We start from the raw sequence: 25275 nt of genomic DNA, 5'->3' as shown, positions 1-25275 counted from the left end.
AATTGGACAGTGCAAAGAGATAAAACCTACAATGAATTACAAAATTAATTAAGTGCAAAAAAAGAACAATGAGGTCCCTGGTCTGTTCAAGGATTTGATGGCAGAGGGGAAGAAGCTGTTCCTAAATCACTGAGCATGGGTCTTCAGAAGCCTGTACATCCTCCCTGATAGTACTAATGAGAAGAGGGCATGACCTGAATGGTAAGAGTCTTTAGTGATGGTTCCTGACTTCTTGAGGTTTTTCACTATCCATTCTGCTATTTATTTTAAAGCTTATTCCAGTTTTGTCATTTTCAAATCACTTACTACACAATACCATCACTTCAATGGCTTCTTTCCAAGCTGAGAATCTCACATCCACCAAGCTGTTCACTGAGAACTCGTACATTGTGGTTTTTCTCTTCTCCGCCCATGGTTCTGCTTCTTGACAACCAGAAATGGTCACATTATTTCCTTCCCAGTCCTGGTGAAGGATATTGGTCCAAAACATTGACTGTTTATCCCTCTCAATGACTTGCTGAGCTCTCTCAGCATTTTTTATGTGCTTCTCGGTATTTATGGAGCTGGTTGACCAGACCCCAACTGAAATTGATCATAACTTCCTCTGACCTGCCTCTAATTTATGAAATTCAGCTGCTGAAATTGCTAGTTACGATTGATTAACATTTCTCTTAAGATGCAGCTACTGCCTCTTAAGAGAACTTTGAGTCAATCCTGACTTCCTTGTGATCTTGAATATTGTCTGTACGAACATGTCGATTTCCTCCAGCGTCTCCAGTTTCATGCCACACCCAAAAGATATGTGATTGATGGGTAAATTGCCCCTAGTGTAGGATAATCTGGGGTGAGGGGTACAGTTGAGAGGACTGTGGTGAGAAAAAAATGGAATTAGTCCAAATGGGTGCTCGACAATGCACAACACACAGGTACACATTATGTGACCAAGAGGAAGGGGTTCACACACTATTAATCTCTTGCGATGAGCCTAACAGTGAAGGGCCTTGTGGGGTTCCAGCTGACTAACTTTCTCAGAACTGAGAGACACATTTTATACAAGCTTTGGCAAGCACAATTTGAGCTTTCTGCCTGTATTCAGATTACGCTGTCCTCATTTTATGGTTTTCACTCTCTTCTGCTGGCAAAGTTTCTGGCAGATGAAGAGGAACATAGAACAAAGAAATTTATAGCACATTACAGGCCTTCGGCCCACAATGTTGTGCCAACCATGTAACCTACTCTAGAGACTGCCTAGAATTTCCCTAGCGCATATCCCTCTATTTTTCTAATCTCTATGTACCTATCTAAGAGGTTCTTAAAAGACCCTATTGTATCCATTTCCACCACCACTCTCTGTGTGAAAAACTTAACCCTGACATCCCCTCAGTACTTATTTCCAAGCACCTTGAAACTATGCCCTCTTGTATTAGCCATTTCAGCCCTGGGAAAAGGCCTCTGGCTATCCACACGATCAATGCCCCTCATCATCTTATACATCTCTATCAGGTCACCTCTCATCCTCTGTCACTCCAAGGAGAAAAGGCCAAGTACACTCAACCTATTCCCATAAGGTACACCCTCCAAACCAGACAACAACCTTGAAAATTTCCTCTGCACTCTCTCTATAGTATCTACATCCTTCCTGTAGTGAGGTGACCAGAACTGAACACAGTACTCCAAGTGGGGTCTGACCAAGGTCTTATATAGCTGTAACATTACCTCACGGCCCTTGAACTCAGTCCTATGGTTGATGACTGCCAACACACCATACCCCTTTTTAACAACAGTGTCAAGCTGCGCAGCAGCTTTGAGTGTCCTATTGACGTGGACCCTAAGGTCTCTCAGATTCTCCACACTGCCAACAGTCTTACTATTTATATTATACAGTATTCTGTCTTCAAATTGGTCCTACCAAAATGAACCACTTCACACTTATCTGGGTTGAAGCCCATCTGCCACTTCTAAGCCCAGTTCTGCATCCTATCGATGTCCTGCTGTAACCTGACAACCCTCTAGACTGGCCACAACACCCCCAACCTTTGTGTCATCAGCAAACTTACTAACGCACCCTTACTAATGCACCCTTCTACTTCTTCGTCTAGGTCATTTATAGAAAATCACAAAGACGAGGGATCCCAGAACAGATCCCTGTGGAACAACACTGGTCACCGACCTCCATGCAGAATACGAAACTTGTTACCATGGATCATTAGACCAAGGAATGAAAATGGACCCCGTGCATCCTTAACAGAGAGAAAAAAATAGCCTGAATTTATCATGAAGGAGACACTCAGCATAGGCAATTATAGGTCAAAGATATGTTGGCATTTCATGGCGGAGGGGTAGCCAGCACAGCAGCAAGCTCAGGCCACCAGCACAATAAATGTAGCATAACTGGGATACATAAACCAGATAGATTATGTGATTATACATAAAAGGAGAACTCACTATTAGAATGTAAATCTTACATTGTGCGCACAATATTAATTATGAACATCTTACTCATCTTTTGCCAATAAAAAGCTCATTCTTAAGAATGCAGTGTTAGCAAAGTTTTGATCCTGTGCTGCTCCCCTATACAGTAAGTGTTCTTATGATACAGTAAGTGTCTTTATAGATTGTGCTTGGATTTTGCAAAAACTGAAGCTTTTGACCCCACACAAGGTTTTACAGTACCAGTGTCTTTATTCACTTGCATAACCTTATAGATTTTTATCTTAGTTTATTGAATACTCTTACTGAGCACGAAACTTAATTTTATATATTAGTAATTTTAAAAATAATATGACCTCAATGCACTGTTGTAATGAAATAATCTGTATGGGAAGTATGCAAGATAGCGTTTTCACTGCTCCTCAGTACATGAGACAATAATAAACCAATTTATTTAACAATTTATAAACATCATTAGGGATCCCTGACATGCCGTACTTTTGCTATTCTCTTTTTGCCAAAACTTTGGTAATATATAATTCCTTGAAGAAAAGCTTACCTAATTTCACAAATCAAAATTTCAAAATACTATCTCGTTATTAGCCTTCAACAGTATTCAGCAACAGTGAAATAAATGCGAAAAAAAAAGAATTTAGCTTCACAATAACTAATCTATATTGTGGCTTCAGCCTGAAACATCGACTGTACTTTTTTCCATAGATTCTGACTGACCTGCTGAGTTCCTCCAGCATTTTGTGTATGTAAATCTAATTGTTAACTGAAGGCGAATTTTACATAGTAGCTTCAGTTCTAAATTAGATAACTGCAGTTTAGTTTTCAATTAGGCAGAACCTTGTTCACATGCAACTCCAAGTCTCCTGTCTTAGCAAGGATCCCTGTCGATAGACATATCATTCTGCAGTTGCACTTGGGCTGTGAGTACTATGAGATGAGACTGTGTTATCCAGGTACTAAAATTTACTGCAGGCACACATACTAAGTATTTTCCGGGCACTTTTAAACTGTTGCTTGATGGCACACAAAAGGGGCGAAGCTCTGTTTATAATGTACCCTGTCAAAGCTGGCAGGATACCAGAAGGGACTTCCTGAAATACAGTCATTGTCATGTAGGTTAAAATGGTATCCAATTTAGACACAGCACATTTCCATTAGCAGCAATTGAGATAAATAGCTGGCTGACCTATTTTTGCTATTATTTACTGAGAAGGTAAAATGCTAGTCACTGGATGTGGGGAACTCCACCACTCTCTTTCAAGTGTTGCAGTAGGTTATCACATTCACCTGAATTATTTACATTTGAAAAGATGGTTTTATTGACAGTACAGTTCTCCCTGAAATTTCAATGAAACATCAGCCACAGAATTGGGTCTCAGCCTGAAACACTGAACACTTATTCTTTTCCAGATGCCGCATTTCAAGTCATACCAGACTAAGACAGCAGGGCCAAGTTAGGGGTTAATGAATATGTGAATCTACTCAGGTAAATAGTTTCACATGGGTACATGTGATAGATTCATTAATCCTACATCTTCCTCATCATTGCTCGTGTGCAAGTCTACATTGAAGATGTTGATCATAGTACAGTATGAGGTTCAACTGTGGGAAGCATGAGGATCTTGAGCAAGATGGGAACAGTTGAACTTGTCCATGAGTCTCACAAAATTTCCTACTAAGATTTCTGGTTCCAGACATAGAAATAAAACAGGTGTTACTGTTAAGTAGAACAGCAGCAATATAGTTGTACTCTTGATATTAATCAAATTTAATATTCCATTACTTTCATGAGTATTGTTGCAAAACCCAAAGAGCCTGTACTGACCTGTAATGTTCTATGTTCAATATATTCTAGATTGTGGCACTCCTCTTCTTTCTCAGTAGAAGAACCAACCAGTTCCCCTCCACCACCACCCTCCTCCGTCTGGCAGAACTGGTCCTCACCCTCAATAATTCCTCCTTCGGCTCCTCCCACTTTCTCTAAACTCCAGGGGTAGCCATGGACACTTGCATGGGCCCCAGCTATGGCTGCCTCTTTGTTGGCTAAACACACATCCATTTTCCAAGCCTTCCCTGGTAATCCTCCCCTACACTGATGACTGCATTGGTGCTGGTTCATGCACCCATGCCGAGCTCGTCAATTTCATCAACTTTGCTTCTAACTTCAACCTGCCCTTAAGTTCACTTGGTCCATTTCTGACACCTCCCTCCCCTTTCTCAATCCCTCTTCATCTCTGGAGACAAACTGTCAACCGACAACTTGGTATAATCCTACCGATTCCTACAGTTACCTTGACTATACTTCTTCCCACCCTGTCTCCTGTAAAAATGCTATTCCCTTTTCTTAGTTCCTTCATCTCCTTTGCATCTGTTCCCACAATGTCACCCCTAGGGTGGAGGAGCATCACCTTATATTCCACCTGGATAGCTTGCAACCTGATGGCATGAACATCAATTTCTTGTCCTGGCAACAAAAAATTCCCTCCCTCATCCCTCTTTTTCTATTCCCCACTCTGACCTCTTACCTCTTCTCACCTGCATATCACCTCTCCCTGGGTCCCCTCCTCCTTCCATTTCTCTGCAGTCTACTGTTCTTTCCTATCAGTTCCCTTCTTCTCCAGCCCTTTACCTTTCTTACCCACCTGGCTTTACGCGTCACCTTCTAACTATCTTCCTTCCCCTCCCCCACCTTTTTATTCTTCTCTCTTCCTTTCCAGTCCGGAAGAAGATTCTCAGCCCAAAACGTGTAAAGTTTATTCATTTCCATAGATGCTGCCTGACCTGTTAAGTTCCTCTAGCATTTTCTGTCTGTTGCTTTGGATTTCTAGCATCTACAGACTTTCTCATGTTTATAACTCTGGCCTTGTTGTCTTTCACTTTATTCTGATTTCTGGCTGATCTGGTATTGACACCAACTTCACTTTTCTATCCAAGCCCAATAACCCTCCATTAACCTACAGTTCAAAAATAAAGTAACTATAGTCACAAAGAACTGTAACAAATTTACTAAAGACAATTTAAAAAAGGTATTTGTAAATCCTTTAGGGAAATAAAGGTGCTGTTAATGGGAGAACAGCTCTTCCAATTGCTCGGAATATTAATTGATAACAAGTTACTTGAGATGTTCTGTTCAGGATCATTTGGTGGGTAGGCAAATACAGTTCACACCGACCATCCTTGTCATCATCCCATAAGGTAACAACAATCTTGGAAGACCTCAGTTTCAGCACCTGCAGTGAGCTAGCTCCATGTTTCTGTTCTTCTTTACAGGCCTATTTTGTTCCATGAGTCTGCCCTCCACCAAGGAATCAATAGCACAGCAAAACTAATATCACAGAAGTATCTCAGGATATCTTAGAACAAAAATGAACAGTAACTTACATTGCTTGTGTTCTTGACGATGTTTCCTATAATGACAATGACACGTCCCTTGAAACTTTGCAGCAAGCTAGTAGAAGCACACTGTATCAGCTCACCATCTGGGCCAAAGGCAGAACCGTATGGAATGTTTATGCTGCCATTGATATGACCACGAGTAAATCTGGCATGAATAGTCAAGGAGAGCACCAGTGGGGAAACATACAGGCAGTTATTTAAAACTTCCATAGAACCTAAACCACACCTAAAAAGCAGCTTTGAAATCCACTTAACACTTGTACTTACTTCTCTGACAAACAGAATGTTTAACACTTTAATACTTATGGTTAATAACCAGACAAAGGAGATGTTCAACTCTCTAAGTCCTACTCATTTAATGATTGTGCTAGGGCTTTGCTCTCTATTAGAAATATCACAGAACATTCACATCTCAACTATTTCCACTGTAACCCTGTATGATATTAAAAGTATATAAAAGCTCTGATATCACAATACCTTGTCAATTATGTGCTGCTATTTATATTTTCATAGCAGAAGAAATACTTCAATATCTCTATCTTGATTAAAGCCCATGTCAATCAACACTGCAAGGTGTCATTTACAGTAATTGGTTCAGTTGCACATATTAGAAATGTTTGGTGAGATTGGAATTTAACTCCACAATTGAGCCAATAGCTACAGCTTTGTACAAATAATTCTGCTGTAGTGCATGTTTCCACAACATGAATTGATTATAACCTTACTGATGGATTAGGAACATCATTACACAGGCCACACTGGTTGTTGTGCAATCAAGAAAACCTTCCTATAATGTGAGCTTTTTTTTAGAAATGTAACAGCAAAACTACCTGTAGTTGGTCATAATGGTTACAACAGCATAGTAAAGGATGAGAAGTAGGTCATTTTGTCCTAGACCTCACCTGTACCATTCAATATGATCCTGGCTGGTCTTCCCCAAGCCTCAACTCCTCCCCAAGATTTAATCTGTTGATATGAACGACAACAGATGAAATAGAGTATTATTTTCTATAGTAAATTGGTTCATATCTTTTGGTTAAATAATGACATTTAGTTTCTTCACGACTTAAGAATAACTAATATTTTTGTTGCAGCTAAATCAAGTCTTATTTTCTGCTTTTGGAATTCAAGCAACTCTACTTGTAATAACAATTAATTATTTAATTCAGCACAATCAGCCAACAAGAGAAGAATCTCGACACATAGTTCTTTCGCAAGCCACGACTGAGGGCAGAATCTCTCAAATAAGTATTGGTCAAAGATGAAACTAAAATTTTTAAGAGGTGGAGAATGGACTCTCTTTTCTTCCCAAAAACCAGTACCATCTAATCCTGAATGGACCCAAGAGACAAACAGTTCTTGGTTTCAGGATGTTTTAGTAGCTTTAACCACAGCAACACTCCCTCTGGTAACCCTTCTTCCCTTACCTCTAAGGTCCTCTCTCCTCTCCTATAGGATTCTTTTTAATTCAGTCCTTTACCTTTTCTACAACCTTGCTTTCTCCCCCTTCCCCCGCCCACCCAACTTTTCCTCATCTGATTTCATCTAACCTCTGTCAGCTTGTACTTCTTCCCTTACCCCCACCTACTTATTCTAGCTTCTTCCCCTTTCATTTCTAGTCCTGATGAAGGGTCTCGGCTCCTAAGGTCAACTGTTTATTCCTCTTCATAGATGCCGCCAGACCTGCTGAGTTCCTCCAGCATTTTGTGTGTGTTGTATCAAGGAAATGCTGCACCATTATATATGTGATCTGTTATACAACACCTGAAACCATAACACAGGTTAATATAAAATATCCAAGAGCAGTTAAGTTTTTGATCTTGTCTCACCAAGACCAATGTCATTAAATAGATTATTTCATTGCTATTAGTGAAGTCTTCCTGCATGCAAAATGACTCACATATCTCCTATATTACACTAATCACCTGCGAATGCCTTAAGCCATAACCTAAATGAAAGTTTCATTTCACAATATCAAGGGCTAATACACTGAATTATATTGAAATACAATCAAAAAAGATATTCAATCAGAACTAGACGTTACATCAACATATTTGAAGCAAAGCAAATCCATTACTGCATGGTGGATTAAAAAAACCAGAACTGTTTCTCAACATTAGGAAAAATGGATAATGATGTAATGAATGTGCAGAGATGAGGAGCATTATGACTTGGGGAGGAGCATTACTTTGCATTGATCTGCCAGTGCCATCCATTTCTCGTTATGGACTAAACAATGGGTGATGGAGGCTCACATTTTAACTCAATGCAAACATCAATTTTACTCAATTCGGTCAGTGAGCAAAAAAAATTTGAAGTTCTCTCAGCACAGAGTTTTATCATGTTGATTTATTGCATAGTTAAAATAAACAGAGAACACTAGACACCTATCCAAGTGCACTCGAATGATTAAATACTACACAGGTAAACCCATCATTACCTCACACTCACTACACTTTTCCACACTCTTATGAAAAAAAGGCAAGTTAGTCACAAAATATGAGATAGTTTCAGTTCAACTGGTAACTCTATGCCACTAGCAGTAGTAGAAATTTCAGCATAGGTGACCTCTGCAGGTATCAAACCTGCCAGCTATTCAACCTCTCTCTTAACTTTATTTGTGATGCTTGTGAAGTTAACATTTAAGAATAGTGTTTAATGTGCCATAATATATTTAAATCACTTCTGCACAATTGAACACAACACCACCAACATTCAAGGAAATCTCGACAATTTATCATACTTTTGCTCTATAAGATGCAAGCTACCAGCTATTATTGATGAAATATGTTCTATGTTCTATAAAAATCATATATAATTCACACTCAATTTAGTAAGGGATGGTTGGATCAAGCATGTTGCAGTTTTTAATACTGTGTGAGTGAATGTATTGTGTTACATTGAGTTGGCAGCACAAAAGCTAGATATTTGGCACAAATGGCCTGTGTTAATGTTTGTACTTCACACAAGCCTTTTCCTATTCAAATTCATCTTTCCATTTCAGCCTTTTTACTGCCTCTATGCATCTATTCTCTTCATTCTAGAAGCTCTGTGGCAGTAACTTCTACTCTTTGGATGTAAAAGCTTTGGCTAGGTTTCCTTATGATTTTTATATTTATAACTTCTTTTGAATGTTCAAACAAACATAACCATTTTCCCTCTGCCCACTGCAGGAGATACTTTTGGATTCATTACACACTTCCCTCTCCTACCTTCTATGTTCCTGTCCGCTTAGCCCTTCCTGGCATGCATTTCCTATCTTTCTCCGCTACCTTTCCAATGTGACTCTACCCTTTTATAATGAGACCAGAAGTGAAAAGGGGTCCTATACAAATTTAGTTAATTAGCTCTTAAAGCAAACATATAATTACAATGCAACATGATAAACGATACTCAAACTATGCAATATTGAAGTTAAGCTCTAAGTGATATGGAATGCAGTTTGTGAGATTATAATTGTTAATAAGGGCAATTAGGTATGGGCATCTTGTGTTGTTCCTACCAATGGTGGCAATATCCCATAAGTATAAAAATAAGCAGGTTTTAGCAGATTCTCTAATAATGAGGACCAATGTGGGCCTCCATAACTCATCAGTACAATATTCAGTAACAAACTTCAATTTTATATTAGTGGAACCCTTTGTGCTGTGACATATTATACTCTTTGTTAAAAACTGTTATGAGAATTTTTAACAAAAGTTATTAGATTTTGTAGTTACAATGGGAGTCCAGTTGTTTTTTTTTTACACTGAACAACCGTATCAGTTAATATAATTCAAAGTAAACTCCCACCCAACAGCTTGCTTTCCATATCGTACCACCCTGGCTTGGGTACTGACTTGCATACCATGTACACAGCTTGGATGCAATATTCATGGTCGGCCTCTACCAATGGAGGGCCTCAAACTCCCACCATAAAGTATGAATACAATTAGTCACTTTTCTGACCAAAGAGAAAAGCAAAACATTTACATGCAGTGAGAAACTGGAGTTTACTTAACTTGCTTTGCAGTTAGATCCCTGTCACTTTTTGGACCCACCAACTTTGTTTTTAATCACTGCCTCACTTTCAAGTATCAAAGTAAATAAATGTCTCCCTGTGCTGGCTTGTGTGTCCTGCTAAATAGAGGAAACCTCCCGCTTCTCATTTGGGGAGGAGGAGGAAAACACTCCAAAAAGGGTAATCACCCTAATGCTTTAGACAGCCTCCGAAGTTTTAATCATCTTCACAGAATGACCCTGCCCTACGAAAAACATGCAACCCTTCATTTCTAATTACTTTTACAGTAGCTGTTTCCTTAGAAACACAGCATCTTGAAAAATTGGGTTTCTTTAACCACAGTTTTAAATCTGCAGCTCCTCATAAGATCTTTTGTGAAACTGCATATGAAGCGCTAGAGAATTAATTAGTGCCAATACATTTGTGGTCAAGGGGTAATTCTCTCCACTTCCTTTAAACTGTTAATAAACCCCTTTCTCCTCAACACAAAAACGTCTAAGTACTGGGATAAAAGACAGTTGAGAGTAAGGCTATTTTACTTTAGTGTACATGCATGTGCAAGTTGGATACCCACCTGAGACCATATACAAGCATCGTTCTAAACTTAGCTATGCTTTGCAATAAGCTGAATGGACCTTTTAGGGGTTTTATTTTAATTCTGCAGCTGACATCACTGCTTGAATAACACTTTGGCATGCTGTCAGTGCTATAAAAGAACCTCCCACAGATTTCTGTGAATTGATGCCTATTAACAACACCAGCATCAGCGCTAGAGAATTCAGTCAGTTCAATTTATCTTTAGTCAATTTATAAACTAGTGCATGCTAGTGATACTGCACATCAGACACCCATTAAATGGCTCTCAGTAGTTAAGAAGTCCTGATGTTTTCCATTTTCCATTATCATCTAAAGTTAACATTTTCCTCAATGAATATTAATATTAGGCGTCAACAGACCAGGGAAAAGCATGAGTCTGATTCAGCACAACACACTCTTCACACCATATTGATAATGTGTTAGGAGTCTATCTTAAGGAGAGGACATCCCACTTTCTAGTTAGTATTACAAACACCTTTACAGCCTTGATGAATGAGGCTGTAACATAATGCTAGTTCCTGGTAAGCTACGCAGATATTTTCTAATTGCCAGAACACTGGTTCATTGGAACTATTCAGGCATGGATAATAATCTCCCACTGCTATTCGTAGATGTGGTTCAGGTATAATGCTCAAAGCCAAGACAACTGGGATCTCTTTCTTAATTACTTAAAATATAAGTATCTCAACTAAACAGATCAGTTTTTAAATTTCAAAGTAAATTTATTATGGCTATAGGGTAATAGCTGTTCCTGAATTCGGTGGTGTAGGATCCAAGACACTATTCAATCAGAGAGATGTTGAGTTCTACCTCTAGAAGTCTGGGGATAAATTTATTTTGAACTATAGTACTGAAGGTTCAGCCAACACCTAACACAGATCGTACAGTTATTCATTTCATTGTTTTCTGGGTTACTGCTAGCTGCAAATTGGCCACTAAAAGCAATTCACTGGCTGGAGATCCTGAGGTTCTGCAAAGCTGTTTTGCAAATATGCTTTTTTACTCTAGATCCTATAAAAGGTCTGTGGAAACCTGCAATTTCTTCTGTATATGTAAGATGAGCAGTAATTCTGCATCATCTACTCTCACTGATGCAGGTATTTCACTGATTATGGGTACAATTCTGCGGATGTTTCCACAGGTTAGAGTTCACACCTGTAGCACAATAAAGCTAAGCTGTAACTAGTGTAATAAACTCCTTGGGAAAGCAGTAAGCTACGAAGCTTGTAATTCACTCCGTTGTCCAAGAGGCACTTTAATTACATTGACTCTTTCTGCCTCAGATAGCAGAGCTTACAACTGTCCACACAGGGTGGGCCCACTGAAAAGTGCTGGAGATTATCAGCTGTTTGGATTGACTAGAAATAAGTAATCTTGCTGCTTCTGGAACACTTTGGCAAAATTGTGATGTGACGTGTTGGGGTAGAACTATATGGTAGCACAGTGATTAGGATAAAACTACTACAGGGCCAGCAAACTGGGTTCATTTCCGCTGCTGGCTGTAAAGAGTGTATGTGTTCCCTGTGACTCAGTGGGTTTTCTCCAGGTGCTCCAGTTCCTTCCCACATTCCTAAGGTGCGCACATTAATAGAGTAATTGGTATCATGGGTGTAATTGGGCTCATTGGGCTGGAAAAGCCTGTTACCCTGTGTTTATCTAAACGAAAGCAAATAAATACATAAATAAATAACCTCCAACAAGAGTCCTCAGAGTAGTTCCAAGTTGTCTTCCACCTATTTTTCACAGTATAACTTGTATAATATAATGATATGTTAAGATCTGCATGCATGTACAGCCGTCTGAATTCTATTACCTACATTATACTGGTAGCTGTTTAAGCAAATTGATCGTACTGCAATGCAAGTGTTACAGTATTTGCTGCAGTAAGAGGGGGAGGTTGCTTTGCTGCTGCTTGTGCGTGGGAGGAGGGGTGTGCAGGGCGGGTTGGAGTTCAAATGTTTTTACTGTCACTCACTCTTAGGGGCACTCCTATTTTCCTGGCTGCCTGCAAAGAACAAGAATTTCAAGTTGTATATTGTATACTTTCTCTTATATTAAATGTAATAATTGAACTACGAGGGGTGATTGATAAGTTCATGGCCTAAGGTAGAAGGAGTCAATTTTAGAAAACCGAGCACATCTATTTTTCCTACATTTACACAGTCCAGTGGTCGTGGAGCATACGGATCCCTTCTTTGTAGAAGTCGGCATCTTGGACCTCCAGAAAGTGGTCCACCGCATGGGGTGATTGATAAGTTTGTGACCTAAGGTAAAAGTTGATGTTATTAACTTCAAACTTTCTGCATTTTCACTCAACGAGTTGAACTGCACTTGCAGGTAACAAGAGCCATATAACTCACCTCCTTCTACCTTAAGCCACGAACTTATCAATCACCCCTGCTGTGGACCACCTGGAGGTCCAAGACGCTCTCATTACATGCACGTGCAGTTCAACTCTTTGAGTGATAATGCAGAAAGTTTGAAGTTAATAACTCATCTCCTTCTACCTTAGGCCATGAACTTATCAATCACCCCTTGTATTATTCAGTTTATTTCCTATACCTGACACTACACTTTACATCTAAAAATTACTTAGCCTCAATTCTTGTGGAATACTAAATGAGATGGTGATGGTGTTTCTCCTCACTGCTCCTCTCACTAAAGCAATGACTTGTTCTTAGATCAATTCCACGGGACTCAGGTAATCTCTAGGACCATGTGCAATGTGGGCGGAGTTAAGATTGCACCAAATGGCTGCCTCTTCGAGCTCATCTTCAGAAACAGCTTAAATTCTTCTCTTTAATGTCTCTTTTCTTTCCTTTTCAGGGTGGCCGGGGTTCTATCGAGGTCCCTGAACTGCACGGCGATGAGTTCCCATTCTTGCAGCTCGCGGACCGACCGGCCATTTTCTGACATTCTCCAGGTGAGGCATGGAAGACGCTGGCGTGCAGCCCTGTGGACCACCGATTTCAGGCTGGTGCCGCCAACTGAGGTGTTGCGGCAGAAGGAACATCAGGATTTTGCGGCTGCAGATGCAACGGATAGAGGTCTCTGTAGTCAAGCATTCACACTTTCTTGATGGTGGGGAGAGTTTGCTGCTGATTCTCGAGGAGAATCTTGGAAAGAAGTGATATGGCCGACCGTAACATCGTAACGGCAACTGTTCGTTGGTCTCCCCTTTTGCTGTGAAATGGGTGACATCTCTCTGTCCCTTGTTAGAGAGAAAGAGCCTGTGTCATGTTGAACTGTCGGGTAAACAATAGTTCTTGCTGACTGCAGATTCTGGTCTCTCTTTGGGTGCTAAGTTATTGCTTGGTGGGTGGTGAGCCCTGACGCTTTTTGCAGACCCTTTTGGGTGGAGGGGGAAAGGGGCTTTGGGGTTCTAATGTTCTTTTGCTGTTCATTCTTTTCGGGTTCTTCTGTTTTTCGTGGATGTCTTCGAAGAGGAAGAATTTCAGGTTGTATACGGTATCCATTTTGATAATAAATGGAACCATTTGAACATTCAGGGCCTCTTTCTTCCTCTGCCATTTAATTAGACTGGCATTAAACCTAACTTTCCCAACTCCATTTCTCCTTTACTTAACAAGAATCCTGGCAGCACCAACTGAGCTGCAACAAATATTGTCATGTGGGGAAAAGAGCTCCAGACTTTTTCAGGGAAATGTACACCTGGGTTTTGCTCTCGACTTGGCTGGCTCTAACTTTAGTAATGATCCTTATGTTTGAATATCTCACCAGAAGATATTATTCCTCCACCTCATTTTATCAAATCGCTTTAGCATTTTATCAACCTCAGTCATATCTATCCCTTGTCTCTTACTAATCTTCTGATCTCAGAGATAAAGCAACCGGCCCTTAATTTAATTCTCTAAATCCTGATATCATTTGTAAGCAACCAGGCTTTGCACACAATTTTAGATAATGATTGTGGACACATAGGCCCTCTGTTGATTGGGTCACCCATGGATGTTGCGTCTTAATTATCTATGCAAGCCAGGGCAGTACAACATGGAGAACAAGCTGTTGTCCTGCAGGCTCCCCCTCTCCACAAACCTGATGAATCCAAAGGAACTGCAGAGACCTATACAGTTTGGCACCAGCAGTGTCATAGGAGTTGCTATTCAGCATTGGATTCAACATTGGACTGCCTTATGGACTCTCTAAGGATTGTGGCCACGCTATTTAAATTACTGGGGTGTTTTGGGGTAGGAGGGCTAGTAGTTTGCAGAAAACCAAAAGTCCAATTGCTCTCTATCCTATGACCTCTATGTGCCCCATTTAATGTGCGCACATTAAAACATGTAAAGACATATGCTTTATTTAATCTCTGTCTCCTTCCTCTATCCCTGACCCAAAGCACAGACTTAGGCTTTAAGAAATCAGAAATAAACTGTATTACCATTGGCCTATCTGACATGGAGATAAATTAACAAGGATAGTATAAAACTGAATAAAAAGGTCTTGTTCATGGCTCATGATGGAGGAGGGAAGAAGCTGTTCCTGAAAACGATAGATCTTGCCTTCTTGAGGCGCCATCTCTTGAAGATCTCCTCAAAGGTGGACATCCCTCTCTTCCTGCTCAACCCAAGGCACAGCTTCCTATCCCCAACCACCCATGCTGCCTGAGCTCTTGCATCACAAGCTAATCAATTTTATGGCCGCTTATCATTCTGACCAGATGAACTTCGCCTTTGGCTATCTAACACATAGCTGAGAACGAGCACAAAATATTCTGCAGGTGCTGGAAATCTAGAACAACACACACAAAATGCTGGAGGTACTCAGCAGGTCAGGCAGCATCTATGGAAATGAATAAACGGTTGACATTTCAGGCTGAGACCCTTTATCAGGACTGGAAAGGAAGGGGGAAGATGTCAGAATAAGAAGGTGGAGGAAAGGGAAGGATGACATGATATAAAGTGATAGGTGAAGCCAGAGGGATGTAATAGGCAGGTGAGGAGAAGAAGTAAGAGGCCAGGCTAGGGAGTTGAAGAAGAGGGAAAGGGGAGGGGGAAAATGACCAGGAATGGGAGAAATTGATGTTCATGCCATCAGATTGGTGGCTACCAAGATGGAATATGAGGTGTTGCTCCTTCCAACATGAGAGTGGCCTCATCGTGGCAGAAGAGTAGCTGATTTTCTAGAACAGGAACGGGGATAGGAAATAAAATGGTTGGCTACCGGAAGATAGTGCTTTTTGCAGATGGAGTGGAGGTGCTTTACAAAGCGGTTCCCCAATGTATATCAGGTCTCACCAAGGTTGAGGAAGCTTCATTGGGAACACCAGATACAGTAGGCAACCCCAATAGCTGTTTGGAGTGCTGAATGGAGATGAAGGAGGAGGTGAATGGGCAGGTGTAGCACTTTGGCCACTTGCAGGGATAACTGGCAGGAAGGAAATTAATGGGAAGGGATGAATGCATAAGAGAATCATGGAGGGATCGATCCTTGTGGAAAGCAGAAAATGGTGGTGTGTCGGGGAGGTAAAGATGTGTTTGGTGCTAGAGTCCCGTTGAAAATGGCAGAAGTTCCGGAGAATGACGTGTTAGATGCTGAGATTCATGGGGTGGTAGGTGAGAAGAAGAAGAACTCTATCTCTATAAAAGTATGGGAAGATGGGGTGAGTGCGGATGCCAAGGAAATGGAGGAAATGTGAATGAAGGCAGCATCAATGAAAAGGAAGGAAAACACTGTTCTTTGAAGAAGTACGACATCTCTGATACTTTGGAAAAGAAAACCTCATCCTGGGAACTGTTGCGGCAGAGACAAAGGAACTGAGGAAAGGGAATGGCATTTTTACAGGACACTCAGTGGGAAGAGGGTAGTCAAAATAGCTGTGGGAATTGGTAGGTTTATAAAATATATTGGTCGATAGTTCGTCTCCAGAGATAGAGACAGGGAGATGGAGAAAGGTGAGAGAGGTGTCAGAAGTGGACCAAGTGCATTTACAGACATGATGGAAGTTGGAAACAAAGTTGGTGAAACTGATGAGCTCAGCATTGGTGCGTGAAACACCACCAATGCAGTTGTCAATGTCGCACAGAAAGAGTTGAGGATCACTACCTGGAAAGGCTTGGAACATGAACTGTTCCTCACAGCCAATAAAAAGGCAAATATAGCTGGCACTCATGCAGGTGTCCATAGATACACCATGGGTTTGCAGAAAGTGAAAGACAAGTTGTTGAGAGTGAGGACCAGTTCTGCCAAACAGAGGAAGGTGGTGGTGGAGGGGAACTGGTTGGATCTGTTGTCAAGAAAGAAGGGGAAACCCTGAGAATGAGCATTGTCTGTTCAGTTGCAACCAAACCCAAGGAGATTAGGTGAAACTGTAGTTTGGAGTTGGGTGATAACAATGATTTCATCCATCTTCAGGATGCACAAAAAATTACGGATCACTATTTAATTATTTCTCATTTTAAATTGGCAAATTGATTTATTATTGTCACATGTACTGATGATAGTTAAAAACTTAGCTTTGCTTGCCTTTCATACAGATGATTCCATTACAAGTGTAATAAGGTATTAAATGCAGTGGAGGCAGACAATAAAGTGCAAGCCATAAAGAGGTAGATCGTGAGGTTAAGATTCCAACTTATCATAGTAGGGGCTGTTGAATAGTTTTATAACAATGGGACCTTTACCTTAGTGGCACATGCCTTCAAGCTTTGTATCTTTTGCTTGATGTGTGTGGGGGGGTGGAGGGGGTAAACGAGAGAATATCTTTCTTAACTTCAGCTTCGAGCTGCCTGATGTTATCTCTTAATATCTCTGACACATCACAGAAAATTATGACAAGGCAAATATATGACAATAAGCTCACACTTAAATTCTAGTTCCATGTCCCAGAATGTTCTGAGTGTTAGTGAGTAAATCAAAGGAAAAATCTGTTGCACATGTATGGTAAGAGGACCTGAATGTAATACTTTGAATTCTGTAAGAGATAAAGGACTTTGCTGAGAGCTCAGCCAAAGGTAACGAGTGAATTGGGTTTAGAGAATCACCTGGGAATGAAGGAGTAGGATAGTATCGTTCGACCAAAAGGCACAGGGTGAAAAAAATCACTGAATTAGGGAGCTGTAAGTCTTAGTTAGATGCAGTTTTAATAGGAAACAGGACACTGCAAACTACTGAGACTATGCACAGCTGGTACACATTATAGTATAAAACCAGTTCTGCTACAGCTTTAAGAGCATGACAAATATATCCAAAATTAAATGTGCATACCAACACAGTGGGAATGGCATGGAGAGATCGTATGTTTACCTGAATTTTGAAACAATAAACAGGGGCTTTTGGTAACATGTGATATGATTTTTCTTCCCTTTTCAAAGAGCAATTGGTATGCTGCTTTGGCTAGACTATTGTTTGTAGACACTTTGCAAGAATCTGACCTCATTAAATCGCTATTACAAAAATAACCACACGTGGGTATAACAACTTTGGGTAAATTCTAAGTAAATTCGCTATGAAAGACAGTTTGATTTTGAGCACCTGATTGTAAAGGGTATCTTTCTAACTTAACTATATTTTTGTTAGGATGCAGAGGTTTCTACAGGTTTGTACAGTGAGAAGGCTGTTCTGAGAGAGCTAGTGGAAAGAAAAATTCACAGATTATTACAAAATAATAAATAAACAGGGAAAATACAGATCAGGGTACAACAGATGATGTAGAACTGCATGTGAAGTCAGTTGGTCAATACCATCAATACTCCATGAACACATGGAACATGGAGATGTTCAGGCCATAGAAATGGCAGACAAATCTGTTGCATGGGTCACAAAGTTCAAAGTAAATTTACTATAAAAGTACATACAAGACACTATATACAACCCTGAGATCCATTTTCTTGTGGGCATACTCAATAAATCCAATAAACATAATAGAATTAGTGAAAGACCACATCAACAGGGTGGACAACCAGTATGCAATAGACAACAAATTGTGCAAATACAAAGAGAAAGAAAAAATTATTATTATTATTTTGACAGATTTTACATCAAGGCTTAAGAAAATCTGCCAAACAGAGCTCAACAGTAAAAATATAATAAAGGCAATAAATATTTTCGCTATACCTATATTAATGTTTTCTTTTGGCATAATATCTTGTCTGAAACCAATCTGGAACATTTACAAATACAAATAAGAACAGAAATGACAAATTTCAGAAAACATTATGTACACTAGAATTCACTTGGATTAACACTACCTAGGATAGAAGGAGGAAGAGAAATAACAGACGTGAAAAATTTACACAACAGTCAGATAAAACTTCTAAGGAAATATTTTTATCAACAAAAACAGGATTCAGCACTTCACGCAAATAAGTGCAATTCTGATGAGAAGTATACACCACTGAATGTAAATGAGAGCATAACCCAGAAGAAAATGAAGAAATTACCACTATTGAAGAAAAAGTTACCCAATGGAAGAGCATGACCCCCCATGGAAGACATCCCCATGATCTGAACAGACTAGATGTCAACAAGGAAGTGTCAAGTGCCTGGCTCAGACCTCTTCCCAGAAACAGAAGGGTTCCTTGTGGTAATACACGACCAGATTGTTAACACAAATATCAAAATATCAAAAATAAATAATAAAAGTCATACAAATTCAAGATGATAAATGTAGAAAATGCCAAGAATAACCAGAAACAATCCAACACATTACAGGATCCTCTAGCGGTATAACTCAATCTGATTACTTCCACAGGTACAATCAAGTGGCAAGCATCACTCACCAAAATCTTGTTTTAAAATACAAACTCATAAAAGAAATCATACCTTACTATAAATACTGATCCAGTTTTAGAGTCAGGATACCACAAATTATATTACAACCAATCCATTATTACAGATAGGACAATCCGTAATAACTGTATGGATATAATAATACAGGATAAACAGACAATAGACAATAGGTGCAGGAGTAGGCCATTCGGCCCTTCGAGCCAGCACCGCCATTCACTGTGATTATCCACTATCAGTATCCAGTTCCTGCCTTATCCCCATAACCTTTGATTCCGCTATCTTTAAGAGCTCTATCCATCTATTTTTTGGAAGCATCCAGAGACTTGGCTCCACAGCCTTCTGAGGCAGAGCATTCCATATATCCACCACTCTCTGGGTGAAAAAGTTTCTCCTTAACTCCGTTCTAAATGGCCTACCCCCAATTCTTAAACTGTGGCCTCTGGTTCTGGACTCACCCATCAGCGGGAGCATGCTTCCTGCCTCCAGTGTGTCCAATCCCTTAATAATCTTATATGTTTCAATAAGATTCCCTCTCAGCCTTCTAAATTCCAGAGTATACAAGCCCAGTCGCTCCAATCTTTCGACATATGACAGTCCCGCCATCCCGGGAATTAACCTTGTGAACCTATGCTGCATTCTCTCAATAGCAAGAATGTCCTTCCTCAAATTTGGAGACCAAAACTGCACACAGTACTCCAAGTGTGGTCTCACCAGGGCCCTGTACAGCTGCAGAAGGACCTCTTTGCTCTTGTACTCAATTCCCCCTGTTATGAAGGCCAGCATGCCATTAGCTTTTTTCACTGCCTGCTGTACTTGCATGCTTGCTTTCAGTGACTGATGTACAAGAACACCTAGATCTCGTTGTGCTTCCCCTTTTCCTAACTTGACTCCATTTAGATAATAATCTGCCTTCCTGTTCTTACCACCAAAGTGGATAACCTCACATTTATCCACTCTAAACTGCATCTGCCCAATCACCCAGCCTGTCCAAGTCACCCTGCATTCTCATAACATCCTCCTCACATTTCACACTGCCTCCCAGCTTTGTGTCATCGGCAAATTTGCTAATGTCACTTTTAATTTCCTCACCTAAATCATTAATATATATTGTAAACAACTGTGGTCCCAGCATTGAACCCTGCGGTACCCCACTGGTTACCGCCTGCCATTCCGAAAGGGACCCGTTAATTGCTACCCTTTCTGTCAGCCAGCCAATTTTCAATCCACGTCAGTACTCTGCCCTCAATACCACGTGCCCTAATTTTGCCCACTAATCTCCTATGTGGGACTTTAGCAAAGGCTTTCTGAAAGTCCAGGTACACTACATCCACTGGCTCTCCCTTGTCCATTTTCATAGTTACATCCTCAAAAAATTCCAGAAGATTAGTCAAGCACAATTTCCCCTTCGTAAATCCATGCTGACTCGGACCAATCCTGTTACTACTATCCAGATGTGTCGTAATTTCATCTTTTATAATTGACTCCAGCATCCTTCCCACCACTGACGTCAGGCTAACCGGACTATAATTCCCTGTTTTCTCTCTTCCTCCCCTCTTGAAGAGAGGGACAACATTAGCCGCCCTCCAATCCACAGGAACTGATGCTGAATCTATAGAACATTGGAAAACGATTACCAATGCGTCCACGATTTCTAAAGCCACCTCCTTAAGTACCCTGGGATGCAGACCATCAGGTCCCGGGGACTTATCAGCCTTCAGACCCAACAGCCTATCCAACACCATTTCCTGCCTAATATAAATTTCCTTCAATTCATCTATTACCCTAGATCAAATAAACAAACAAGAACAACTTACTTTATAGATATAGCCATTCCAAACACACATAACTTACAGAAATCAATCAGTGAAAAACACCAGAGATATGCTGAATTAAAAGAGGAAATTGAAAGACTGTGGTAAGTGAACCGTGTATACATTGTTCCAATAGTAATTTGTACTACCAGCATCATCCCAAAGGCACTACATAATAGCATTAAACAATTAGGGCTACACAGCAATATCTATGTAAATCTTCAGAAAGCCACAATACTAAACACCACTAGAATAGTCTGAAAGTTCCAAGTAATTGAGAAATGAATGTGTTTGGCTATGCCCGTACTCTCAGGTTTTACCAGCTTGAACTGAGAAAATTTTAAAAATATATAATAATAACAACAAATTAATAAACAATAAATATTGAGAACATGAGATGAAGAGTCCTTGAAAGTGAGTCCATAGGTTGTGGGAACATTTCAGTGATGGGGCAAGTGAAGTTGAGTGATCACAAAGTAATCTGCAGATGCTGGGGTCAAAGCAACACTCACAACACACTGGAGGAACTCAGCAGGTTGGGCAGCATCCGTGGATACGATCAGTCAATGTTTAGGGCCGGAACCCTTCGTCAGGAAGAAGGGTCCGGAAGAAGGGTTCCGGCCCGAAACGCTGACTGATCGTTTCCATGGATGTTGCCCGACCTGCTGGGTTCCTCCAGCGTGTTGTGAGTGTTGAAGTTGAGTGATGTTATCCCCTCTGGTTCAAGAGTCTGATGACTGAGGGGTAATAACTGTTCCTGAACTTGGTGGTGTGAGTCCTGAGGCTCCTGTACCTTCTTCCTCGTAACAGCAGTGAGAAGAGGACACCCCTGAGTGGCAGTGGTTTCTGACGATAGATTCTGCTTTCCTGTGATAATGCTCAAAGGTGGGGAGGGCGTGACCCATGATGACTGGGACATATGCATTATTCTTTTGTAGGATTTTCTCTTCAAGGGCATTGCTGTTTCTATACTAGGCAGTGATGCAGCCAGTCAATGTACACTCCACCATAAATCTTTAGAAGTTTGTCAAAGTTTTAGATGTCATGCTGAATCTTCACAAACATCTAAAGAATTAGAGGTGCTGCTGCGTTTTCTTAGTAATTTCACTTAAGTACTGGGCCCAGGTGTCCTATGGGGGCATGCCTTATTCTGATTGTCAAAAGTCGCTTCTGTTGTGATTGGTTAGTTTTGAAACTGCAGCTGTCTTTCCAGTGGGTAGAAGGCTTCAAATATCCTGAGTATATAAATTACCACATGGAAGAGCACATGCTGCTTTCTTCCTTTGAGGCATAATGATTGAGAAGGAATGCTCTGCATGCACTTTTAACTAAGTATGCCTGTTGGATGTACTTATGTCTGTGGACTATTCAGCTTTGTTGTGTCTGTAACTTGGGGAAAATGAATGTTTGGTTGAATATTTACTGCTTGTAAATAAATGATTAATATAACTATTCAAAGTCAGTGCATTTCCTGTCTTACTTGCCAGACCCACGAACCTCATTCAACATTACACCAAGAGAGGTCCCCTGAAATTCTGTCATACTAGACTAATGCAACCAGAATACTCTCCAAGGTACACCTTTTGAAATTTTTGATTTTCTTTGGTGACATACCAAGTATCCTCAAAGTCCTAATGAAGCATAGCTGTTGTCGTGTCTTCTTCGTCATTTCATCAATATATCAGATCCAGGATAGATTTTCAGAGATGTTCACACCTAAAGACTTGAAACTGCTCACCCTTTCCACTGCTGGTCCCTCAATGAGGACTGATGAGTGTTCCCCCGACTTCCTCTTTCCACAATCAATTCCTTGTTCTTACTGATGTTGAGTGCAAGGTTGATGATGCACACCATTCAACCAGCTGACCTATCTCACTCTTGTACATCTCCTTGTCACCATCTGAAATTCTGCTAACAATAGTTGTGTCATCATTAAATTTATAGAGGGTGTTTGAGCTGTACCTAGCCAACAGTTGTAGGTGTAGAGCAAGTATAACTGAGCTAAGCATGCATCCTTGAGGTGCACCAGTGTTGATTGCCAGTGAGGAGGAGATGTTATTTTCCATCCACACTGATTGTGGTCTCCCAGTGGGAAAGTCAAGAATCCAGTTGCAGACAGAGCCCAGGTTTTTGAGCTTGTTGATTACAGCAGCGGTCCCCAACCACTGGGCCGCGGACCGGTACCGGGCTGCAGAGCATGTGTTACCAGGCCGTGAGGAAACGATATGAGTCAGCTGCACCTTTCCTCATTCCCTGTCATGCACTGTTGAACTTGAACATAGGGTTGCCAACTGTCCCGTACTTGCCGGGACATCCCGTATATTGGGCTAAATTGGTTTGTCCCATACGGGACAGCCCTTGTCCCATATTTCCCCCACTAAGGTAGAGCGTTCTTATGAAACCTTTCGTGCCGAAATGGTGGGAAGCGAAGAAGCAATTACCTTTAATTTATATGGAAAAATGTTTTGAGTGTTCCCAGACCCAAAAAATAACCTACCAAATCATACCAAATAACACATAAAACCGAAAATAACACTAACATATAGTGAAAGCAGGAATGACATGATAAATACACAGCCTATATAAAGTAGAAATAATGTATGTACAGTGTAGTCAGGAAGATGAAGGCAAAATCAATTTGTGGAGAAAAATCAGCACGTACGCGCATGCGCACGGCTACCCGCACGTCACGCATGCACACACAGGTGCCCGCGCAAGGCTTCATGGTCATGGTAGTCTTTCCTGGGGTAAATTGTCCTGGGATTTTGTCCCTTATTTGGGAGTGAGAAAGTTGGCAACCCTAACTGTAAAAGACATGTTGAGGTGAGTTTAGCCCTACTTGAACACCCCGCACCCTGTCGGCCGGTCCGCAAGGATATTGTCAATATTAAACCGGTCCGCGGTGCAAAAAAGGTTGGGGACCCCTGGATTAGAGCTGTGGGTATGTATGATTATGTTGGATACTGAGCAATAATCAATAATAAACACCAGCTGAGGTAGGTGTTGCTGTTTGGAGTCCGTAGCAAAGATGAAAATGTAATGTTAACATTCATTTTAAGTGGACTCGAATATGAAAGCAAGGATGTAATACTGAGGTAGTAAAAGGCATTGGTTAGACCACATTTGGATTATTAAAAGCAGTTTTAAGCCCCATATTAAGTATCTGCTGGCATTGGAGAGGGTTCAGAGGAGGATTATGATAATGATCCCAGGAACGAAGGGATTAATGTATGAGTGGTTGATGGCTCTGGGTCTGTTCTCACTGGAGTTTAAAAGAATCAAGGGATATCCCATTGAAACCTACCTAAAAGTGAAAGGGCTGGATAGAATGGATGTGGAGAGCATGTTTCCAATAGTGGGAGAATGTTGAGTCAGAGCGCACAGGTTCAGAATAGAAGGACGTCCCTTTAGAACAGAGATGAGGAGGGATTGCTTTAGCCAGAGGGTGGTGAATCTGCAAAATTCATTGCCACAGACGGCTGTGAGGCCTAAGTAATTCAGTATATATAAACTAGAGGATGATACGTTCTTGATTTGTAAGGGATTCAAAGGTTATGGGGAGAAGGCAGGAGGATGAGGTGGAGCAGGAAAATTAATCAGTCATAATAAAATGTTGGAAGACACGATGGGCCAAATGGCCAAATTCTGCTCTTATGCTTTATACAGGAAATGCTACATGAAAAACCTTTCAGAGAGGATTCAAGTCGTGTGGACAGGCTTCCAAAGAAGATTGAAGAACAAGGAAAAAAATTCTATCCAAGCACAGGTCGACTTAAGCTTCCTGGCCACTCATTGTGATGGGCTCATAGAGATTTTAGCTACAAGTCAGAGATGCATGTGGCTTACTCCTTCACTGTGCTGTCAATCAAACATCAGGCCACCCTCCTCCATTGCTGATGGGCACTCTGATGGGACGTGACACTATATTAGACTTTGAAATGGTCATCATTTCAGAAGAGATCAAAACACTGCTACTGGGAGCTTTTCATTAGGCCTCTGTTCTACGTGTACATGGAATGCATAAAAATACAGCTGTTCTTTGAGGCCTGCTCCTCAAGTCCTGGTTCCAGTTAGCCTGTGCTTTGGATACCGAGTGCAGGGAGGGCTGAGTTAGTCGGAAGACTTAGATTAAGAAGTGATGGGCATTTTTATAAACTCATTTTTGAAAAATGACTATTCCTGCTAGGCCACTCTTTGTAAGTAATCTCTGGTTTCAACTGATTTTTCTGCCTCGGAGTGTACTTGTTGACATAACAAATCTATTCAAAGTCCTAA

The 25275-nt window shown here is 40.7% G+C and overlaps 1 protein-coding gene across 1 annotated transcript in view; it reads right to left on the bottom strand.

Annotated features, from left to right (window-relative positions):
* tbck (TBC1 domain containing kinase) overlaps positions 1-25275 on the bottom strand; it is a 338866-nt gene that overhangs the window by 21123 nt on the left and 292468 nt on the right. Inside the window, exon 25 of the mRNA XM_072256396.1 lies at positions 5827-5986. Within this exon, the coding sequence (XP_072112497.1) occupies positions 5827-5986 (160 nt within the window). The remainder of the gene's footprint in view (positions 1-5826; positions 5987-25275) is intronic.

The sequence above is a fragment of the Mobula birostris genome, chromosome 4 (assembly GCF_030028105.1).
Source record: "Mobula birostris isolate sMobBir1 chromosome 4, sMobBir1.hap1, whole genome shotgun sequence".
NCBI classification, from domain to species: domain Eukaryota; kingdom Metazoa; phylum Chordata; class Chondrichthyes; order Myliobatiformes; family Myliobatidae; genus Mobula; species Mobula birostris.
This window is presented reverse-complemented; position numbering and strand designations above follow the sequence as displayed.